This window comes from Borostomias antarcticus (assembly GCF_949987555.1).
Source record: "Borostomias antarcticus genome assembly, chromosome: 7".
In the NCBI taxonomy this organism is placed as follows: Eukaryota; Metazoa; Chordata; class Actinopteri; order Stomiiformes; family Stomiidae; genus Borostomias; species Borostomias antarcticus.
In genome coordinates this window covers 25,410,223-25,429,205 of record NC_140240.1, presented here as the reverse complement: position 1 = coordinate 25,429,205, position 18,983 = coordinate 25,410,223, and the positions used below count along the sequence as shown (strand labels likewise).

General features: G+C 48.8%; 2 protein-coding genes across 2 annotated transcripts in view; both read right to left on the bottom strand.

Moving 5' to 3' along the window:
- Window positions 1-2,419, bottom strand: part of usp34 (ubiquitin specific peptidase 34) — a 63,430-nt gene extending 61,011 nt beyond the window's left edge. Inside the window, 1 exon segment of the mRNA XM_084441100.1 lies at window positions 2,281-2,419. Within this exon segment, the coding sequence (XP_084297226.1) occupies window positions 2,281-2,323 (43 nt within the window). The 5' untranslated portion in view covers window positions 2,324-2,419.
- An 853-nt stretch (window positions 2,420-3,272) lies between these two features.
- xpo1a (exportin 1 a) lies at window positions 3,273-18,578 on the bottom strand. The gene is made up of 25 exons (XM_084440512.1): window positions 18,147-18,578; window positions 17,438-17,569; window positions 17,097-17,198; window positions 16,139-16,211; window positions 15,940-16,001; window positions 15,777-15,821; window positions 15,351-15,532; window positions 15,097-15,145; window positions 14,866-14,985; window positions 14,358-14,486; window positions 13,775-13,933; window positions 13,208-13,405; window positions 12,875-13,013; window positions 12,417-12,598; window positions 10,417-10,573; window positions 10,132-10,295; window positions 9,512-9,646; window positions 7,827-8,010; window positions 7,413-7,519; window positions 7,107-7,301; window positions 6,581-6,749; window positions 5,275-5,409; window positions 4,592-4,751; window positions 4,293-4,389; window positions 3,273-4,156 (listed from the first exon to the last, which is right to left on the bottom strand). Exons 2-25 carry the CDS (start codon window positions 17,561-17,563, stop codon window positions 4,010-4,012), a joined length of 3,216 nt encoding a protein of 1,071 aa, XP_084296638.1. The 5' UTR covers window positions 17,564-17,569; window positions 18,147-18,578; the 3' UTR covers window positions 3,273-4,009.
- Between the last annotated feature and the right edge of the window lie 405 nt (window positions 18,579-18,983).

Below are 18,983 nucleotides of genomic sequence, written 5' to 3'. Positions count from 1 at the left end.
ATGTGTGCAGGCGTGCGCCCTAGACTAGTCTGCTGTCGGTTTAGCCCCTGAGATGGTTAACGTTACGACGGCGTTCAGAGAAGCTGGTCCTGAATCTGTGCTCGGGGGCCGACCTCCGTCTGACGCGGTGCCAAGCGGCATCTTGGGGGCTGGGTGGGTGGATTAATTGGCCCGGGACGCCACATGTTGTGGCTCATTCACTTGCGCAGCAGTTTTAAAAGGTGGGCTGGAACTCCATTCAGGTCTCTCGCTGAGACTATGCTCACAGTCAGAAAGGCATTCCCTCGCATACTAGGACACACACACACACAGTACACCCCTACTACATGCTGCTACAGCAAATTTGAGGTCAGGGGTCACCTGCCAAATGCACACATGGGGCTGCCAGTCTCACAAGCGCCCCCGGACACCTCTCTCTCTCTCTCTCACACACACACACACACACACACACACACACAGAGGTCTATTGTGTTATGTTAAACAGAATTACCCCCCCCCCGCCACACACACACACACACACACACACAAACACAGTGCAGGAAAAACAGCCGATGGAAAGTTGTTGTGGGGAACCGTCAAGTTACTTGCAGCATCTCCAAAGCATTTGTAGATTCTTGTTTGGTACACACTGCGCAGACCAGCCGAATCGGAAGCATGCAAGGGAACACAAGGTTTTTGGGGAAGCATTTATGGAGTACTGGCAACAGGCTCCACGTTTAATAATACACAAGGAAATATGTGTACTGATTATATGCCAACTCAATAAGCACAAAAACAAATGGGCCTCCATGCCTCATTCTCAGCTAACGTGTGGCCAATAAACACAAAAAAATAAGATGCATTTCCTTCCCAGCACTGATAAGTGAAACCACAGATACCACGTAAGAAGATCGAGAAAAACATGACGTTTAGTTAGTGATAATTACCTTAAATCGTACACATGAAACAAACAAAAATCTTGCATTGAAAGTTATTCACATTAAATCAATTTTAAAAAGTGCATTTAAAACAAGTAATAACGATGGCAAAGACCTGACGATGGCTAAGATAGATGGCACCTGGTGCACATTTCTTATCCATTGTGGCATCCTGCATGTCAGCTACCAAGGCCACAAGCCCGCTGTCAGAGGGAGAGCCTCAGAAACAATCCAGCAGCCAACTCCAACTCTCTCCATGCTCGCATGCAGGGCTAAATAAACGACAGGGTTAGAAACCCGGGGGTTTAGCAATACTTCAAAAACAGACAAATACGGCCTTTGTTTGGTAATTTGGAAGATTTTGCAAAATCCGCCTCATAAGGCAGATTTCTGGCCTACCTAGCTGGTTAGCTATTGTAGCTTGCAAGCTCGCTAGCTCGTACTTAGCGCGAGTTGTATTATGTTGGCTCAGTGTTCTGCATGCCAGTGGCACTGCTCATAATGTCCATATCATTTACACAACATTACTATCTATAATGATGGATGTTGCTTATCTAGCAAACTAATACTCTCCTTCCCAGCACGACTTATTCCGAGCCAGCCAACATTAGCTAGCTAGCAATCTAGTGGTAAGGTTGGTGCGGTAACGTTAATGTTAGCTAGCTAGACTACTACCAGGCAGCATTAATAACTTGGCTATGTCTATCCTTGCCCGTGCATTTTCTTCTATCAAACACCCCACAAGTATAGCATCAAGCGTTAGCCACACAGCTAACGCTGCTAAAAGCTTCCCTGTTTAGTTCCTGAGTGCCAGCGAGGCTAAGCCATAGGCTACCAAACACAGCTCAGCGTGCAACAGACAAACCACTCAAAACTCAAGCGAACAGGCTACTAAATAGAAACTAAAAAGCCACTTTAGCTAGCATAGCATAGCTGACCCATGCAGCCATCTCATCTCCAAGACAGAGGACATTGTCACAACCTGTCTCACTGTCACTCAGTGTGAAGCGGACTAGCAGATAGCTAGCACTAGCTAGCGAGCACCAGGTTAGCTAACACATTATGGCTTGCTAACAAAATCCCCATCCTCCTGCCTGGGGACAGTGACAGACAGACCACAAGTGTTGGAGAAGATGACATTTAACGCTACATTCAGACAATCGTCGAAGAGGGCCTAGGACGCTGTAGTGGCTAAGTTAGCTTATGCGATTGAAAAGCAGACAGGCGTAGCTAGTGTTCTGCTAGGTTAGCTAACGTTAGCTGTGAGTTGTGCAACTAGCTACAATAGCCAGGTAGCGAGTTGGCTAGCTGGTTGGCTATCTTGGCACCTACTGTTTAATAATAGAAAATAGTGTTTACTTACTTTCATTTAAAACATCCACCAGCTCGGCGCAGTTTTCACACATTGTTCATTAAAAAAGAAAGGTGCGAAAAGTGTAATCAAACCATTGGAAATTGTTGATTCATACGAATTGTTGGCAGCTGGTTGTTTGGGGGAAAAGGCCCAACTTGAGTGCTAAGATTTTTTCATTCAATAAAAGAAGGGACAACGATAGATGCAATTTCAAATGGTTTCTAGATATCGCTGATATAAACAAAAGTAAGAGGCACTAAGATATGGTCGAGTCAGTCTCCAATCGGAGCGTTACTGGAGAGAGTAGAAACGGCAGCCATACTGAAAAAGGGGGGGGGGCAGCATGTTAGCGAACAGCGATTCGGAACTTTCCGTCGTCTCCTTCGTCTTGTTCGACTTTTTCCGCTAGTCTCGCGGTCACTCCCAAAAATGTTCATAAATGGCAGGCTGACGGGTGGCCAGTGCATGATGGCAGAGCCTCGGTGGTTCATAATGCAGGGAAATGAAAATCCCAGACATTGCAGTAACACTGTCATGCAATGCCTCAAGACTGTATTCATTGGTACAGCCGACAGCGTCAAGACTGCATTCATTGTGAATGTCAGAACCAAGTGATTCAGTTTCCAGAATAATGGGCTGTCATCTGGCCAGCACTCAATTCTATTGTCATCCAGTAATCTATTATTTCATCCAAAATGCTAATTTTCTCTAAATGTGGTTATGTAATGTTTTTGAAGGAAACTTAATTTCTGATTCAAGCATCGATTAGGCATTCACAACCTAATTGTGTTTCAAATACCACCTCCACCCCTCTTCTATTGATTAATGTATAGATGATACTAAAGTGACCCATCAAGTATGTAGCAAAGAAAGGAACAAAATATACTCAGACAAAGCTTTGTAAAAATAACCAACTTTATGTTCCCATAGTACTAAGACAGCTTTACAAACAGGATGATATGCACATAACCTTCCTTTTTGATTAAACATTCTCGTCCAAATTCAGAGCAGTCGGCTTTGGGCGCAAATAGAAGCCCCCCCAAAAAACCAAACAAACACAAACTGCTGACAAACAAAAACAGCAAAGGAAGCCGCGCCATCCCTAACCCTAATCGCCATATTTGTCTGCAGTGAACGTCAGCTGGCTGCGTAGCTCCTTCGAAAAAACACACCACTCTTTCTACAAAGCTCCTTCTGACGCTAAAGCACTGTAGAGTAACCTTGCAGAGTGCTTTAAACGTATTTTACATATAAACAAATAAGGGGTGATGGGTGAGGGTAGAGCCATATAAATATATGGCCCTGAGTCAGGGTAGGCTGAGGATAGGAGGGGGTGTGGGGGCGCGTGGGTAAAAATAATCTTTAATCCTTTCAACTTCATGCACGTCTAAACAAAGGGTAGTATGACCAAACAAAGCTTGAATTAGCGAGGGAAAGAGAGTTATCATATTACACAAACGTCTCTGTATAAAATGCGTCCGTATGCAAAAAAGGGGGTGGCGCCGGGATTGGGGCGCAATTCTCATTTACATATTGGCATTGATTTGGTCGACATACAACCGAGTGCTGAGGGTCCTCCCGCCCTCCCTGAACTTCCCAATCTCACACACACACTCTGAACACACACACACACACACTATTGACAAGAGGAAGCTCCCAGCTTTCTCTTGACTTTTTTTTCCGTTTTTCAAAACTGTACAAAACTGTTTCTTGTTAATGTTGTAATTTTCCAATGCGTTCAGTCACACATCTCCTCCGGGATCTCGTGCGGGTTGAGGATGCCGGGGACAGACATCTGGATCTTGTGTTTCTCCTCCTGGGCTTGACGCAGATTCGCCTCTCTCTCCTCCAGGAACAGGTCTGTGGTGTCCTCGCCAGCAAACTCCTGGGATAGGTGGAGAGAGTATGGGGAAGGGGGGTACAGGGTTGAACAGTCATTGCCTGCCTGGTGTCGTTTTCATTAGAATAGGATAGTTCCATAGGGCATAGAGGTTCTGTGTTTAGGACCCATGGTGGCTCACCTTGATCTGGACCAGGAAGTCCCTGAGGTGCTCCTTGAAGGCAGGGATGTCCTGGTTCAAGCTGAATAGGCCCGTTACAAACACCTTCACCTGGGCACTGTGGAGAGAGAGAGACAGACAGGAGCCAGGGTCAACACACAGTCTACTGTGTAGTGCCGGTAGCTAAAGCTGCGTTTAACTCCTGCCCATAGAATTGTGGTAGTTTGAAAGCGCGATGTGAAATAGCAACCCATTAAAACAAGCGCTCAAAACGACCCACGTCGAGTTCCAGTTCTGAAGTGTTGGCTGGTGACGCTTACTCTTGTAGATGGGGGAAGGCGGTTTTGAGGAGGTTGGCCACATATTCCTGGACGTAGACCTGGTTGGTGGCTGGGTTGGCTGTGCTGAGCGCCGTGCTGATCTTCCCCTCCTCCACCAGGTTGAACATGTAGGCCAGGATGGAGGCGTGCATCGTCAGACCTGGTCGGGGGACGGCGGGGGGTTAGTCTTTTCATTTTAGCATACTGTATAGTGAGACACTCTCACTGTATAGTGTATAGTGTGACAATGTCCTCTGTCTTGGAGATGAGATGGCTGCATTGGTCAGCTATACTATGCTAGCTAAAGTGGCTTTTTAGTTTCTATTTAGTAGCCTGTTCGCTTGAGTTTTGAGTGGTTTGTCTGTTGCACGCTAGCTATATATATATATATATATATATATAAAGAAAATACAAATATATATCCATAAGAAAAAAAAGAATGGAAAAAAATTATATTAAAAAGTATAAATTATATAAATATAAAAAGGGGAGGATATGCCATGTGTTGAACACTGCTACAGGGCACAACGCATACTTGAAACAAACGCAGAAGGATCATCAACATCAAAGGCGGCTTGAATCTCAGAGGGTCTCGGCCCCACGGTGGACAACCCAGGTGAGAATATCCCGGACGAGAGCCTCTCTCTCTCTCTCTCTGCACGCGCTCATCACGGCCTGCTCACCCGCCGTGTGGGAGGTGTCCGTGACCACGGAGAAGATGTGCTGCAGGATGTCGCAGAAGTACGTCTGGTAGAAGCTCTGTGCCGCTGCCTCCTCCTGGGCCACGTTCTGGAGCAGGGTGTACAGGACCTGCAGACCTGGGGGGTAGAAACGGTTCCGTCAAGGTCAACTTTATTTATATGGCACATTTAACAACCTAAGTTGCACCAAAGTGTTTTACAATATAAAAACAGAAAAATACAATATAAAGTGCATGTTAACATTTAATACAATAAACAAACATGACACGAGTAGGGATGTATGGCCTAACAAGCCTCAAAAGCTAATGAAAACAAGTGAGTCTTCAACTGTGACTTGAAAACCTCTAGGGCAATTTGCAGTGGCAGACTGTTCCACAGCTTGGGTGCCGCCACTGCAAAAGCTCGGTCGCCTTTTGTCTTCAGCCTAGACCTTGGGACATCTAACAGTAGTTCAGTTGAAGACCTCAGTGCTCTAGCTGGGGTGCAAACATGGAGGAGTTCAGCTAGGTACTGAGGGGCCAGACCATTCAAAGCCTTGAACACAAACATCACAATTTAAAAAATCAATCCTGAAACGAACAGGAAGCCAGTGCAGGGAAGCCAGCACCGGTGTGATGCACTAGCTGCAGACGTCGCAGGGAGCGCTGGTCTAAACCCACATACAAGGCATTGCAGTAGTCCAGCCTAGATGAAATGAAGGCATGGATTACCCTCTCCACAGAGGTAGGGCTTTACTTTGCTCAGGAGCCTCAGCTGGAAAAAGGAACCTTTGACTACAGAGTCAATTTGTCAAATTTAAAATCACTATCAAAAGTGACACAGAGGCTTTTGATAAAAGAGCGATTTTTGGCTGCAAGAGGTCCTCAAACACCAAAAGGGTCATTAAGACAGTGCCCAAACACAGTAACCTCCGTCTCATCATCATTTAGATGGAGAACATTTTGATCCATCCAGATCTTAATGTTGCTAGGACCACTTAGCAGAGGCTCGAGGGAATCCTGGCACTTCACATTTAAAGGAAGGTAGATTCAAAAGTTCATAGACGTCTCTGGGAATTAGGGGTTTGTTCATTTTAGAACTTTCAACTCTGACAAACGGTCCCAACAGTTAACAGAAAACTCTTGGCGAGGTTGGGTGGCCTTCACTCTATCCCCGACTCAAATCCCTCGCCAACCGCCCACGGGCACCTGAGTCCGTCGCAGCGGTAAGGCCCGCGCAAACGAGCCGTTCCTCATATCGCCGGTGATGACAGAGTAGGCACTGCGACGCCGAGGCGGAGAGCGCTGACCTGTGTCGGCCACGTTCCTCATGGTGTGTTTGAACGCCCAGATGATGGAGTCTAGCACCAGCTTGAACTGGGCCGGGGGAATGGAGAGGAAGGCTGGGAAACACTGGGAGTTCACTGCCTGGAGGAGGTAGAAGAAGTGGGTCCTGTGCTCTGGGTACTCCTCAAAGTCCTGGAGAGGCAAACACAGAGGTAGATCAGGTCAAGTGTTGATTTATCGGAGGAATACCGACGGCCAGCAACCCCCATCGTTAACGTTGGAGGTAATAGTACCCCAACTTAAGGTAGAATAGAACGTTTAATTTGCCTTGTGCAACAAGTACAGGTACAATGGAGTTCTTGTCCTTACTGTATCAGTATACAACGGGGGGGGGTAGAAAATAAGGAAGTAATATAAGTTTGTTGGGAGCTTGCGGATACGTCCAGTCATCCACTCTCCCGGTGGCGTCAGACCACGCTGTTTCCCCAAGTACTAACGTGCTAGTATTCAATAGTACAGGTTCAATAGTAGGGGTCATCTGACACCCACCTTGTTGATCATGTTCAAAGTGCACTCGAAGACGGCGTCGAAGATCTTGGGGATCTCGCCGGTGATGTGCGCCCCCAGCTTGTTGACGATGGTCGCCATGGTGCTGAGGACCTCGGGCTCGCGGGCGGCGGGGACGTTCCTCTGGTAGTCGATCAGCACTGCCTCCAGCAGGGGCGGGACAAAGTTCTCCCCCACCTGTGTGGCGGGAAAACGGGAGAGGTCAACGCCAACGGGTCACGGAGCGCACGTGTACAAAGTGTGTACTCTGACTTGACGTCTGGCGGGAAAAAAGGGGGCGGGGCTCACCATCTGGGGGTCGTTGGAGCGACTGACCCACCCGGAGATCAGCTTGAGGGTTTCCCTCTTCACCGTCCGCATGCTTCTGATCAGGGGCTGCTTGGTCACCATCTCTCCTGCCCAGATGAATGAACACAGCGGGTTTGAGTTTCCTTCGCTAGACGACCGTTCGGCTGATGTTACTTAAGGACATAATGTCACTCCAAGTGTACGTGGCTGTGGTGGGTTTAGTATACGGACAGGTAGGCGGTCCCACATCACACACACACACACACACACACACACACACACACACACACACACACACACACACACACACACACACACACACACACACACACACACACACACACACCTCAGAAGCTGACGTACATGTGCTTCGCCTGGTCAGTCTGACAGGTAAGACGCGCGATGGACGCTCACCGTTGGTCTGGATGGCCGAGGAGATGTTCTCGCTCAGGCACTTGTACACGTTGAGCATGTCCAGGTAGATGCGCCCCAGCTGTACCACGAAGGGGTGGCCCACCGCCTTGCAGGCGCGCACGTTGGTCTTCAGGATGCTGCCCAGCTGACGGACCGTCTCCGCGTCCTTCAGGATGTCCACGTTCTGGGGGAGGAGACACACGGCAGCGTTTCTACCTGTTGTGTGGAAAGTCTTCTGTCCGGAGGCTAGTTACCGGACAACAATAGAATGCTGTCGGAGGCCCAGTGGACTAGAGTGATAGTGGACTAGAGTGATGGTGGACTGGAGTGATAGTGGACTAGAGTGATAGTGGACTAGAGTGATATGGACTGGAGTGATATGGACTGGAGTGATAGTGGACTGGAGTGATAGTGGACTGGAGTGATAGTGGACTGGAGTGATAGTGGACTGGAGTGATAGTGGACTGGAGTGATAGTGGACTGGAGTGATAGTGGACTGGAGTGATAGTGGACTAGAGTGATAGTGCACTAGAGTGATAGTGGACTAGAGTGATAGTGGACTAGAGTGATAGTGGGCTAGAGTGATAGTGGGCTAGAGTGATAGTGGGCTAGAGTGATAGTGGACTAGAGTGATGGTGGACTAGAGTGATGGTGGACTAGAGTGATGGTGGACTAGAGTGATAGTGGACTAGAGTGATAGTGGGCTAGAGTGATAGTGGGCTAGAGTGATAGTGGGCTAGAGTGATAGTGGACTAGAGTGATGGTGGACTAGAGTGATGGTGGACTAGAGTGATGGTGGACTAGAGTGATGGTGGACTGGAGTGATAGTGGGCTAGAGTGATGGTGGACTGGAGTGATGGTGGGCTAGAGTGATAGTGGACTAGAGTGATGGTGGACTGGAGTGATAGTGGACTGGAGTGATAGTGGACTGGAGTGATAGTGGACTGGAGTGATAGTGGACTAGAGTGATAGTGGACTGGAGTGATAGTGGACTGGAGTGATAGTGGACTGGAGTGATAGTGGACTAGAGTGATAGTGGACTGGAGTGATGGTGGACTGGAGTGATAGTGGACTGGAGTGATAGTGGACTAGAGTGATAGTGGACTAGAGTGATAGTGGACTAGAGTGATAGTGGACTAGAGTGATAGTGGACTGGAGTGATAGTGGACTGGAGTGATAGTGGACTGGAGTGATAGTGGACTGAAGTGATAGTGGACTGGAGTGATAGTGGACTGGAGTGATAGTGGACTGGAGTGATAGTGGACTGGAGTGATAGTGGGCTAGAGTGATAGTGGGCTAGAGTGATAGTGGGCTAGAGTGATAGTGGACTAGAGTGATGGTGGGCTAGAGTGATGGTGGGCTAGAGTGATGGTGGACTGGAGTGATGGTGGACTGGAGTGATAGTGGACTGGAGTGATAGTGGACTAGAGTGATAGTGGACTGGAGTGATAGTGGACTGGAGTGATGGTGGACTGGAGTGATAGTGGACTGGAGTGATAGTGGACTAGAGTGATAGTAGACTGGAGTGATAGTGGACTAGAGTGATAGTAGACTGGAGTGATAGTGGACTAGAGTGATAGTGGACTGGAGTGATAGTGGACTAGAGTGATAGTAGACTGGAGTGATAGTGGACTAGTGATAGTGGACTAGAGTGATAGTGGACTAGAGTGATAGTAGAGCCTTACCTTGGTGGCTTGTTGAATGATGCTGTCCCACACCTGGTTGGGCAGCAGCATGTACTTCTCTATCAGGTGCTCCTGCACGGCCTGGTCCGTCTGGGCTCCGATCATGTAGCCCACCGCCTCGTAGAACGTGTGGACCTGAGGAGAGGGGGAGGAGGAGAGAATATAAGAGGTGGAGGTTACAACTCACACAAATAAACAAACTGTGACTAAGCAGCTACTGGGGTTGTTGTTCCTGTCCAGCACCAACACAAGTACCTAAACTTAAATTGTACTATAAACAAATCTGTCCGATAAATGGAATCGTTTAGTCGATTCAACCTAAACCAGAGATTGTATTTAACGGCTCAGAGATAAGTTCAGGTAATGGAATGGTCAATGGACTGCACTTATATAGCGCTTTTATCCAAAGCGCTTTACAACGAAGGCCTCTCATTCACCCATTCACTCACACATTCACACACCAATGCTGCCATGCAAGGTGCTAGCCTGCTCATTGGGAGCAATTTAGGATACAGCGTTTGCCCTAGGGACAAGAGCAGCCGGGATTCGAACCGCCGACCCTACGATCACCCGCCGACCCGCTCTGCCTCCTGAGCCACGCGGCCGCCCGGTCGTCGTACCTGCTGCGGCTGCAGGTCACAGATGATGGTGTTGATGTTGTTGAGGATCTCGTCGATGAACGGCATCACCTCGCCCACCTGCACCTGGACGAAGTGGCGGCGACACTTCTGAGCGATTTTGATGAAGGTGTCGCACGCCATGTCCTGCACGCCGTCGTGGGTCTCTGGTTGGGGGAGAACGGGGACAAACGGTGTTTGTGAGCGCCTTTTGTTCCTGCGCCTTCGGGGGAACCCGTCGTTCACCTCACGTGAGGGTTTTTTATTGGTCCTAGCGAGGTTTCTCACCGTGCATGAACTCAAACAGCTTGTTGACGACGGTCTTGAGGAACTTCCAGTGGGCCCGGAGGAAGCGTGGGTACTGGCCCACGATGTACATGATGTTGGAGGCGATGATGGCCTTGTTGTCCTTCCCCCTCTTCTGCTCACACAGGCCTAGTAGGTCCTGGAGGAGAACCAGAAAAAAACATAATCCATCAACAATGCACCGGGGCAACAGGGAGAGAGTGTGTGTGTGTGTGTGTGTGTGTGTGTGTGTGACTAGTGTTAAAAGTGTGTGGTTATGGGTTCCTTTCCTTCCTTGGCGATAATAATAATAATAGATTTTATTTGTAACACACTTTTCATTTAAAAAATCGTGCAACAGGTTTAAAAGCATAGCATAACAAAACACAACTGAACAAAAAGAACACTTTTTTTTTTTTTTAAAGGTAGGTTTTTAGGAAAGAGTCCAGGCTCTGAGCTGCCCTCAGCCGGGTGGGGAGGCTGTTCCACAGCTGCGGTGCCGCCGAGCAGAAGGCTCAATCCCCCATGGAGCACAGCCTGCTGGGGGCCCGGAGGAGCAGCCTGTCTGAGGGTCTGAGGGTACGGGTGGAGGAGCAGACTGAGGGTCTGAGGGTACGGGTGGAGGAGCAGCCTGTCTGAGGGTCTGAGGGTACGGGTGGAGGAGCAGCCTGTGGGAGGGTACGGGTGGAGGAGCAGCCTGTCTCAGGGTACGGGTGGAGGAGCAGCCTGTCTGAGGGTCTGAGGGTACGGGTGGAGGAGCAGCCTGAGGGTCTGAGGGTACGGGTGGAGGAGCAGCCTGTCTGAGGGTCTGAGGGTACGGGTGGAGGAGCAGCCTGTCTGAGGGTACGGGTGGAGGAGCAGCCTGTCTGCGGATGGGAGGGTACGGGTGGAGGATTGTGGAGTGATCAGTTATTGTAGATGAGGTGCGTGTCCCTTGATGCATTTGTGGGTGAGCAGCAGGATTTTGTAGTTGATCCGGGATGAGACAGGGAGTCAGTGCAGTGAATGTAGAATGGAGGTTGTGTGCTCATATTTATGGACTCTCATCAGGACCCTGGCAGCGCTATTCTGGATGTATTACAGCTTCTGGATGCTCTTGCCAGGAATCCCGATGAAGAGCTCGTTGCAGTCGTCCAGTCTTGAGGAGAGAAAGACATGGACGAGCTTCTCTGCATCTGGCAGGGTTCGGGAGGGACGGAGTTTGGAGATGTTTCGGAGGTGATAGAACGAGGTCTCGCACAGGTGTTTTACATGGTCGTTGAAGGTCAGGTGGGGGTCAAACCGACTGCCCAAGTTTGTGACTGAGGGGGAGAGGGGGGACGGCCTGGCCGTCAAAGGTAAGTTGGGATATGGGTGAGGACTAGGAGAAGTGCCTGGATTTAGCCGCTGTTCAACAGGAGGAGGACGACGTTGCGCCTTTATCTCCCCAATACAGGAGGTGAGGGATGACGGGGCTGCGGAGGGGTTTGGGGCATCTTGATGAAGAGTTGTGTGTTATCAGCGATGTGTGTATCAGAGGGTGTGGTACTCCGTTGTTCCTTGTGTAGCATTTAGAAGGCCTGATTATCACGAGGTTATACGGTGTTCACTGTGCCTGCTTACGGCTAGCTAATGGGTTGGTCATAATGTTGACTCTTGCCTACACAATAAACAACAACGCACTCTGCCCTGAACTGTAAACTTGAATGTTAAAATTGCACTGCCTATATCATGGACACAGTCACCCATGACCAGATGGGATAAGTAGATGAGGATGATACTGACAGACTGCTAGATTACGGATAGTAAATTGCAGTGTGAGAACCTTATAATGTCTAGCTGCGTACCTAGGACTGGAATGAGGAACTGATTAGTGCTGATAAGATACTGTAAGGACGAGCGATGACAAGAATTCCAATGTACCTGGTTACAACTTTCTAATCTATTCCGATGCACTCGGTGTGAGTGTAAGTGTGTGTATGCCTGTATGTGTGTGTGTGTGTGTGTGTGTGTGTGTTCCAGACCTTGATGACGGTGACCAGAAACCTCTTCTCGTCCTCCTCGTGCATGGCGCCGCTGATGGAGCCGATGGCCCAGCACAGCGTGTTCAGGTTCCTCCACGACCACTCCGTTCCGTTCACCTGGTTGTGCAGCTTCTCCGTCATGATGCGCTCCGTGTCCGCGTAGTCCAAATGGGTCAGGTACACTGGACGGGACACAAGAGACCTTTGAGAGCGTGTGTGTGTGTGTGTGTGTTACACTTTGTAGGTGTAACCATGAGTGAGTGATGCACTCTGCGGATTTTCAATTCCATGTGTGAATAAAATGTAAAAGACCACCAGCATTTAAACATTCACTAAAAACTGATCAACAACAGTGCGTGAGAGCGCCAGCAGAGTGGGGAGATCTCTGTGCATGGGTGGCGTACTGTGTGTGTGTGTGTGTGTGTGTGTGTGTGCGCGCACGCGAGACGTTCTCTCACCCAGCGTCTCCCTCATGTTCTTGTAGAGGTTGATGGAGTCAGTGTCCTTCATGAACTCGCGAACCACCTCCCCCTGGTCGTTCTCCACCACCAGCACCTCCTCCGGCTTGGCCATGCGGCTGACCATCAGCAGGCGCACCTGGGGGGGACGAGGGGGGGGGCGGAGGGGGCACAGATGAGGATGGAGGAGAACAGGGTGGAGGTCACACACACACACACACACCAATGCACAGGTGGGACAAAACGTGACAGGTTGGCTGTGTCGAGCGTGTCTACGAGTGTGTGCCACTTAATCTGGAGAGAAAGGACAGAGGTGTGTGTGCACACACACACCTTGGAGAGCACGGGCAGGTAGAGGTGTCGGCGGGGCGGCACGTCGAAGTGCTGGCTGCCGGAGAGCAGAGGCGAGGTGGAGGTGGAGAAGGGGCTCTCCCTGTACAGCTCGGCCGCCAGGTGGTTCCAGTACTCCAGGCAGATCTTGAAGATCTCCGTCTCCTCCACCTCCGACACCAGCAGCATGTAGTGGAGCGCCTGCCCAGAGAGAGAGAGAGAGAGAAAGAGGGAGAGAGAGAGAGAGAGAGGGGGGGGGGAGAAAGAGAGGGGTCAGAAGCGGAAAGACGTTGGAAAGAGTATATCCTGTTTTAGCTCCACAGCAAGAACCCTGGTCCTTCACGCCATTCACAGTTTGTGAACATTCAAACCTGTCGACGTGGTCAGGATTCTGTGCACGTGCACGCCAAGTGTACTAAAATGCGTGCGCTTCACACATTTTAGAACCCCAATCCCAAATCAACGCGCTCGTCGAATCATTTCAGACGAGCGTGTTGCCAGGTTTCCGGGAGCGGTCCGTCTAGTCTAGCGGGGCCGGTCGGCCGCGTGCGTGTGTGTGTGCGTCCGCACCTCCATGAGCGTCTCCCTCAGGTTGGGCCTCTTCTCGATCAGCTGGCCGTGCTCCTTCAGGAAGGTGCAGAGGAAGAGGCTGAGGTTCTGGATGAAGTTCTGCTCGTCGTCCTTGCCGTTGGCGTAGGCCAGACGGATGTTGGTGTTCAGGGGCAGCATCTGGTGGCGGCGGCGGGAGAAGACGCATCGTTTATACGCGCGAGAGACGCCGCGTCCGCGCAGAACACGGGACGCCAGTGTGTGAGAAGAACTGTGTGCAAGGGGAATGCATGTGGTAGCAGAGGAAGCTTGCACATGGTGTGTGTATGCGTGTGTTTGGGGGGGGGGGGGGTTTATGCACCTACCTGTTTGAGCTGACATGGTGTGTGTGTCTGTGTTTGTTTACACACCTACCTATTTGAGCTGACAGTGTGTGTGCGTTTACCCGCCTACCTGTTTGAGCTGACAGTGTGTGTGTGTGTTTGTTTACACGCCTAGCTGTTTGAGCTGACAGTGTGTGTGTGTATGTTCACACGCCTACCTGTTTGAGCTGACAGTATGTGTGTGTGTGTGTGTGTGTGTGTGTGTGTGTTCACGCGCCTACCTGTTTGAGCTGACACATGGTGAGGGTGAAGAGGTTGACGAACTGCTCCTCGTACTGGTTGACGCTCACCCCGGCGATCTCCGTCAAGCACTTCAGCGTCACGTTGCGGAACATGGGCACGTTCAAGAACTAAAAACGCAGAGAAACGCCACGCGCGGGGCGGAGCCGCTGGGTTCAGTTTCATCCCGACAAACGGCCGGCGTGACGTCCTCAGTTGTGTTTTGTTTTCTTGTTTGTTTGTTTTCAGACACGTGTGTGTGTGTGAACGCCCGCAGGCCAGGCTGCGGGGGCAACGCGGCGCTGATGACGCGAGCGTTCAGTTTGCTGTCCCTCAAGTTCTTACGCGCTTGCAAGCCAAACCAATGCAAGCGCGCCTTTGTGAGAGGGTGGCCTGACATCGGCAGTATATATATATATATCAGTATGGATCACAACACTCATCTTAATATGGAACATATCTTGCTGAGAAACCGTTTAAACGTCTAAAGAGTCGGGGATGTGTCGTTACCTTGTACACCAGAGTGCTGATCAGTTTGGTCTCAAAGATGTACCCCAGGGGGATCCAGTTCAGGAAACGCAGGAGAGTCTCCAGGGTGGCGTGGACCAGTGGGGCATTCTGGGAGTTTTCCTGTCCGAGAAAGTTTTTTTTTTTTTTTAAGAGCAGTTCTTTAGAGAGAGACGTCATTCATACATTCAGCTGGATAGTTGAGTAGATTGAGTCAATCAAACGGTCCTTTACCATGACAAACTGGCAAAGCTGGAATATCTGGGAGAATTCGTTGCACATGCTGAAAAAGAGAACATCAACCCATCAATTTCAACTGTGCAATCATTGTTGTAGTGACCATTGTCACCTATGCTTAAACCTAAACTATCTTCGCATCCAATGTGTCAAATGCAAGCAAACCAAGAGGTGAAAATAGAGAACCTTTACGACAGAACCTCAGCTCTTGGTATTGGGTCACTGAGCCGGAGTTGTAAATGTAGCCGTACCTGTCCTTCAGGTGCTTGGCCTTGACCTGGGTCATCTGACCGCTGGAGAAGTCAAACACCTCCTCGCTGAGCAGCTTGAGGATGATCATGTTGTTCTGACACAGGCTCTCGCTGGTGCGGCTGGCTCCCACGATGTCGCTGATGAAGGTGGGCCAGTGCTTCGGCCACTCCTGCTTCAGGATCTGGACGGGGAAGAAAAACGTTGACGTTGGATGTGGTCCGCTAGGTCCCCAGCCCCATAATAAACCCCTTGCTCTCTAAACACTGGTGGAGACCTGTGGTGATTTGATAGTCGTGAGAGGTGCTTGGACCCGTCAGTGGCCAATCCACCGAGCTCTTTTTTGGATTGGGGCTTTTTAATTGTGTGTGATACTGGGATCTAGGGTGCTAAAAAGAGAAGGAGATGGAGAGAGCCGTCTTGTTTACCTGGACAAGGATCATGTTGAGCTTGGCGATGTACACCCCCTCTTTCTAAAACACACAAAATCAAGGATACAGTTGAAGTACAGATATGACCATGAATGCTGGGATATGGAAATCGACAGGGGCGACTAAGGAATGTAAAAAGAGCTGTGGGTCGGCCATTTACCTCCACGTTTGCAGCATCAGACGAGGTCTTGATGATCAGGCCGACAACATACTTCTTAATTCCTGAAAATATGGAGCAAAGTTTAATCCTTCAACATGGGAGATAACTGTTTAGTCTGGATACATCTTTAAAAAACCAGACAACAACCTTGCCATGCACTATATCTGACAACTAAAACAGCTTATCACAGTGCTGTTACCATCGCATTGATTTCTGGGGAGAATCTTCCAGCGCGTTTTGATCACCGTCTCTAAGATCTGCAGTGCGTAGTACTGTGAGAGAGAGAGAGAGAGAGAGAGAGTGTAAGAGAGACGCACTGTGTTTGGGGCTCAGCACCAAGAGAAACACATTACTGAGCTCTTCATATATAAAGGGGGTCAAAACTAGCCTCAAGAGATCACTTTCAGTTTCTCTCCGCAGATCAGTCTGGACATCCCGCTATCTCGAACGATTTCTGTCAATTACATTTTGACCGGGCCAATCAGGGACTGTGTTCTGACTGCTGTGCTGTGCTCCCAGTAGAACGTAGCCCCTGATTGGTTCCCGTAGTTGATACGTGTAAATCAGTAAAACAGTCTCCCGAAACAACGCATCAACGTTAACGTTAGTAGAATAAGCACAACCGTAAGTGCAGTTATTGCAGAAATAGACTCAATAACAACAATTAAACAAGAGTATGCACTAGCAGAGTTTCTTGGATGAAAATACGTTTTCGCCGCTCTTCCACTGGATTTGGCAAACGTTTTGTTACGCTGATTGGCTGAAGGAGTTAGTCTGTAAAGGTAAGTACTCCCGACCGCTGAAATGGTTCGAGACAGGGGGAAGGCCAGACTGATCTGCGGAGAGAAACTGAAAGTGAGCTTGCTAGGTCAGGATGGTCTCACAAGACGAAAATCCATGAAAGGAAAAGGCAATAAAACTGAATAATTATTCTCTTTGGTACTGCAGTTTAAACCACAAGGCGGATGTATATTTCATGGCAATATGTCAAACACTAACAAAGGAAAGATATGTAAAAAGAAGCCCCAGACTATTCTCAGAGCTATTGCTTCACTGTGACCGTATGGTTATAAAGTAACTCGGAGCTATTGGCACTGTGACCATATGGTTATAAAGTAAATCATTGCAGGTATAGATGTGGGTCAGAGATTAAATACTTTAGTCTTCATGTTCTGCGAGAACTCCAGGATGGTGTCGACCCTCGTCCACGCGTCAGGGTGATCCTTCAGGTTGGTCAGCACCTCCTGGGCCATTCGTTGCTGTGGGATAACGAAGAGAGCAGTTAGAGAGAAGCCTTTTGGTGACAGCCTGATTTCTGGGATTTGAAAAACATGTCACCACGAGGGCAGTATTATTGAAGTTTATTGAATGAAACAGAAACACAGGGCTGGAATGGAACAGGAAACCAAAGGGCATGCCATTTCTGACAGCTGGCGCTGGTTCTGCGTGTTATGACGCAATTCAATCAGCCCTTTGGACGGCATGGAGTGGTTCTCACCTGGGATCCGATGTCATAGTACATGGAGTTGACTACATTATCCAACAGATTGATGTCCAGTTTTTGACTGAAGTCAAGCAGCTGTCTGGCTGCATGGTCCGCCAACATTGTCATGTCTGCTGGCATAGAGCTCTGGAGAGGGGGTGGGGGGCAGAGAGAATATGAGAGCTGTCCTATCACTAGTTGGCAGCACATTGGCAAAGTACTAGAGCCTTCCTTCCCTAGTTCCTTAGGTAGCTACCCCAGATAATTTAATCCACCCACGTTACAGTGGGGGGAATGTTGGGTGCAGCTGAAATTACATCACTCCATGCATCACTCAAGCCTGTAAGCTTTCCAGTAAAAAGAAAAAAGCGACATCGTGTGGTCAATTGCAGTAAATACTTTGGCAACCCCTCCCTCCATCTAAATAGAAAAGGCTGCGAAACGCTAGCTTGCTAGCTAGCTCCAGATATGTTCAATTAATTGTTGTGGGCAAGGAATTAAACTGTTGAATTGACGGCTCAGCCAATTGTCTTACATTTGAGATTAGTTTGTTAATAGTGTATAGTATGGAGTCATAAGATTATCTAATTAAAAAAAGAGAAGTTAACCAACTCGCTAGCGTTAGCTAATATTAGCGCATTTGGCTAGCAAGCTAGCAAGCGTTATATACCAACTCCCAAACTATACCAAGCAACCAGCTAGCTACCGTAACAACTAAACTTACCCGATATAGTTCTTCTTTTCAGTGTGGAAATCAAAAGTGTGACTTTCTCTGATTTAACAACTTTATCTCGTCTTCCCAATGCGCGATGGACAGGCTAAAGGCTGACAGACAATCTCATGGCACACGTTCCTAGGGCTTGACATTCACTGGCTAGCTTCCTGGCTAAAAAGCTAACTAGCTTGCTGCTAGCTATACTGTTCTTTTTATATTCCACCACTGAAGCGAACTTTCAGTGTAGTGATGCACATTTAGCAATTTACCATTTACAAAAAAACTTCTCCACGAACTGCACTAGAAATATCCTGTGATTTTGAAGTCGGTGCTCACGGCGGGGACTAGCAAGTTAGCCTGCTAATGCAAAAGTCAATGATGTTCCCTGGGATAGCTAGCTAGCTTAGCTAACACAGATTTACGGAGTCACACGTTTTGCGTTATTCCAGTTCATAATCACGATATTAAAGAGTCTTGAGTTTATTGTTGGTTCTACTCGCATATAATATTAAATAGCAGGGTTGTTTAAGAGCGTGTAAGCCAGCTCTTCCTCTCATCTAATGCTTCAAACCCAAGACCGGTTGAAACCGGTTGAGACTGGGATATTCCATCTCGGTTTTTCGGCCCATGGCGCCGCGTAAAATTTGGACTATGTGCACGCCCTTGCATTCTCTGATTGGTGCGTCGATACTTTTTGCACTGGCTGTCCAGCTATTTTACAGGCTATCGACGTTGTCAGTCTCACTTCTCATCCCTCTGAGCCCATGTGGCAGTGTTTGCCCTTGGTTGAAGGGGTGGCAAAAATGTGTTGACCCTCCCCTATTTCAAAATAATAAATATTTAAAT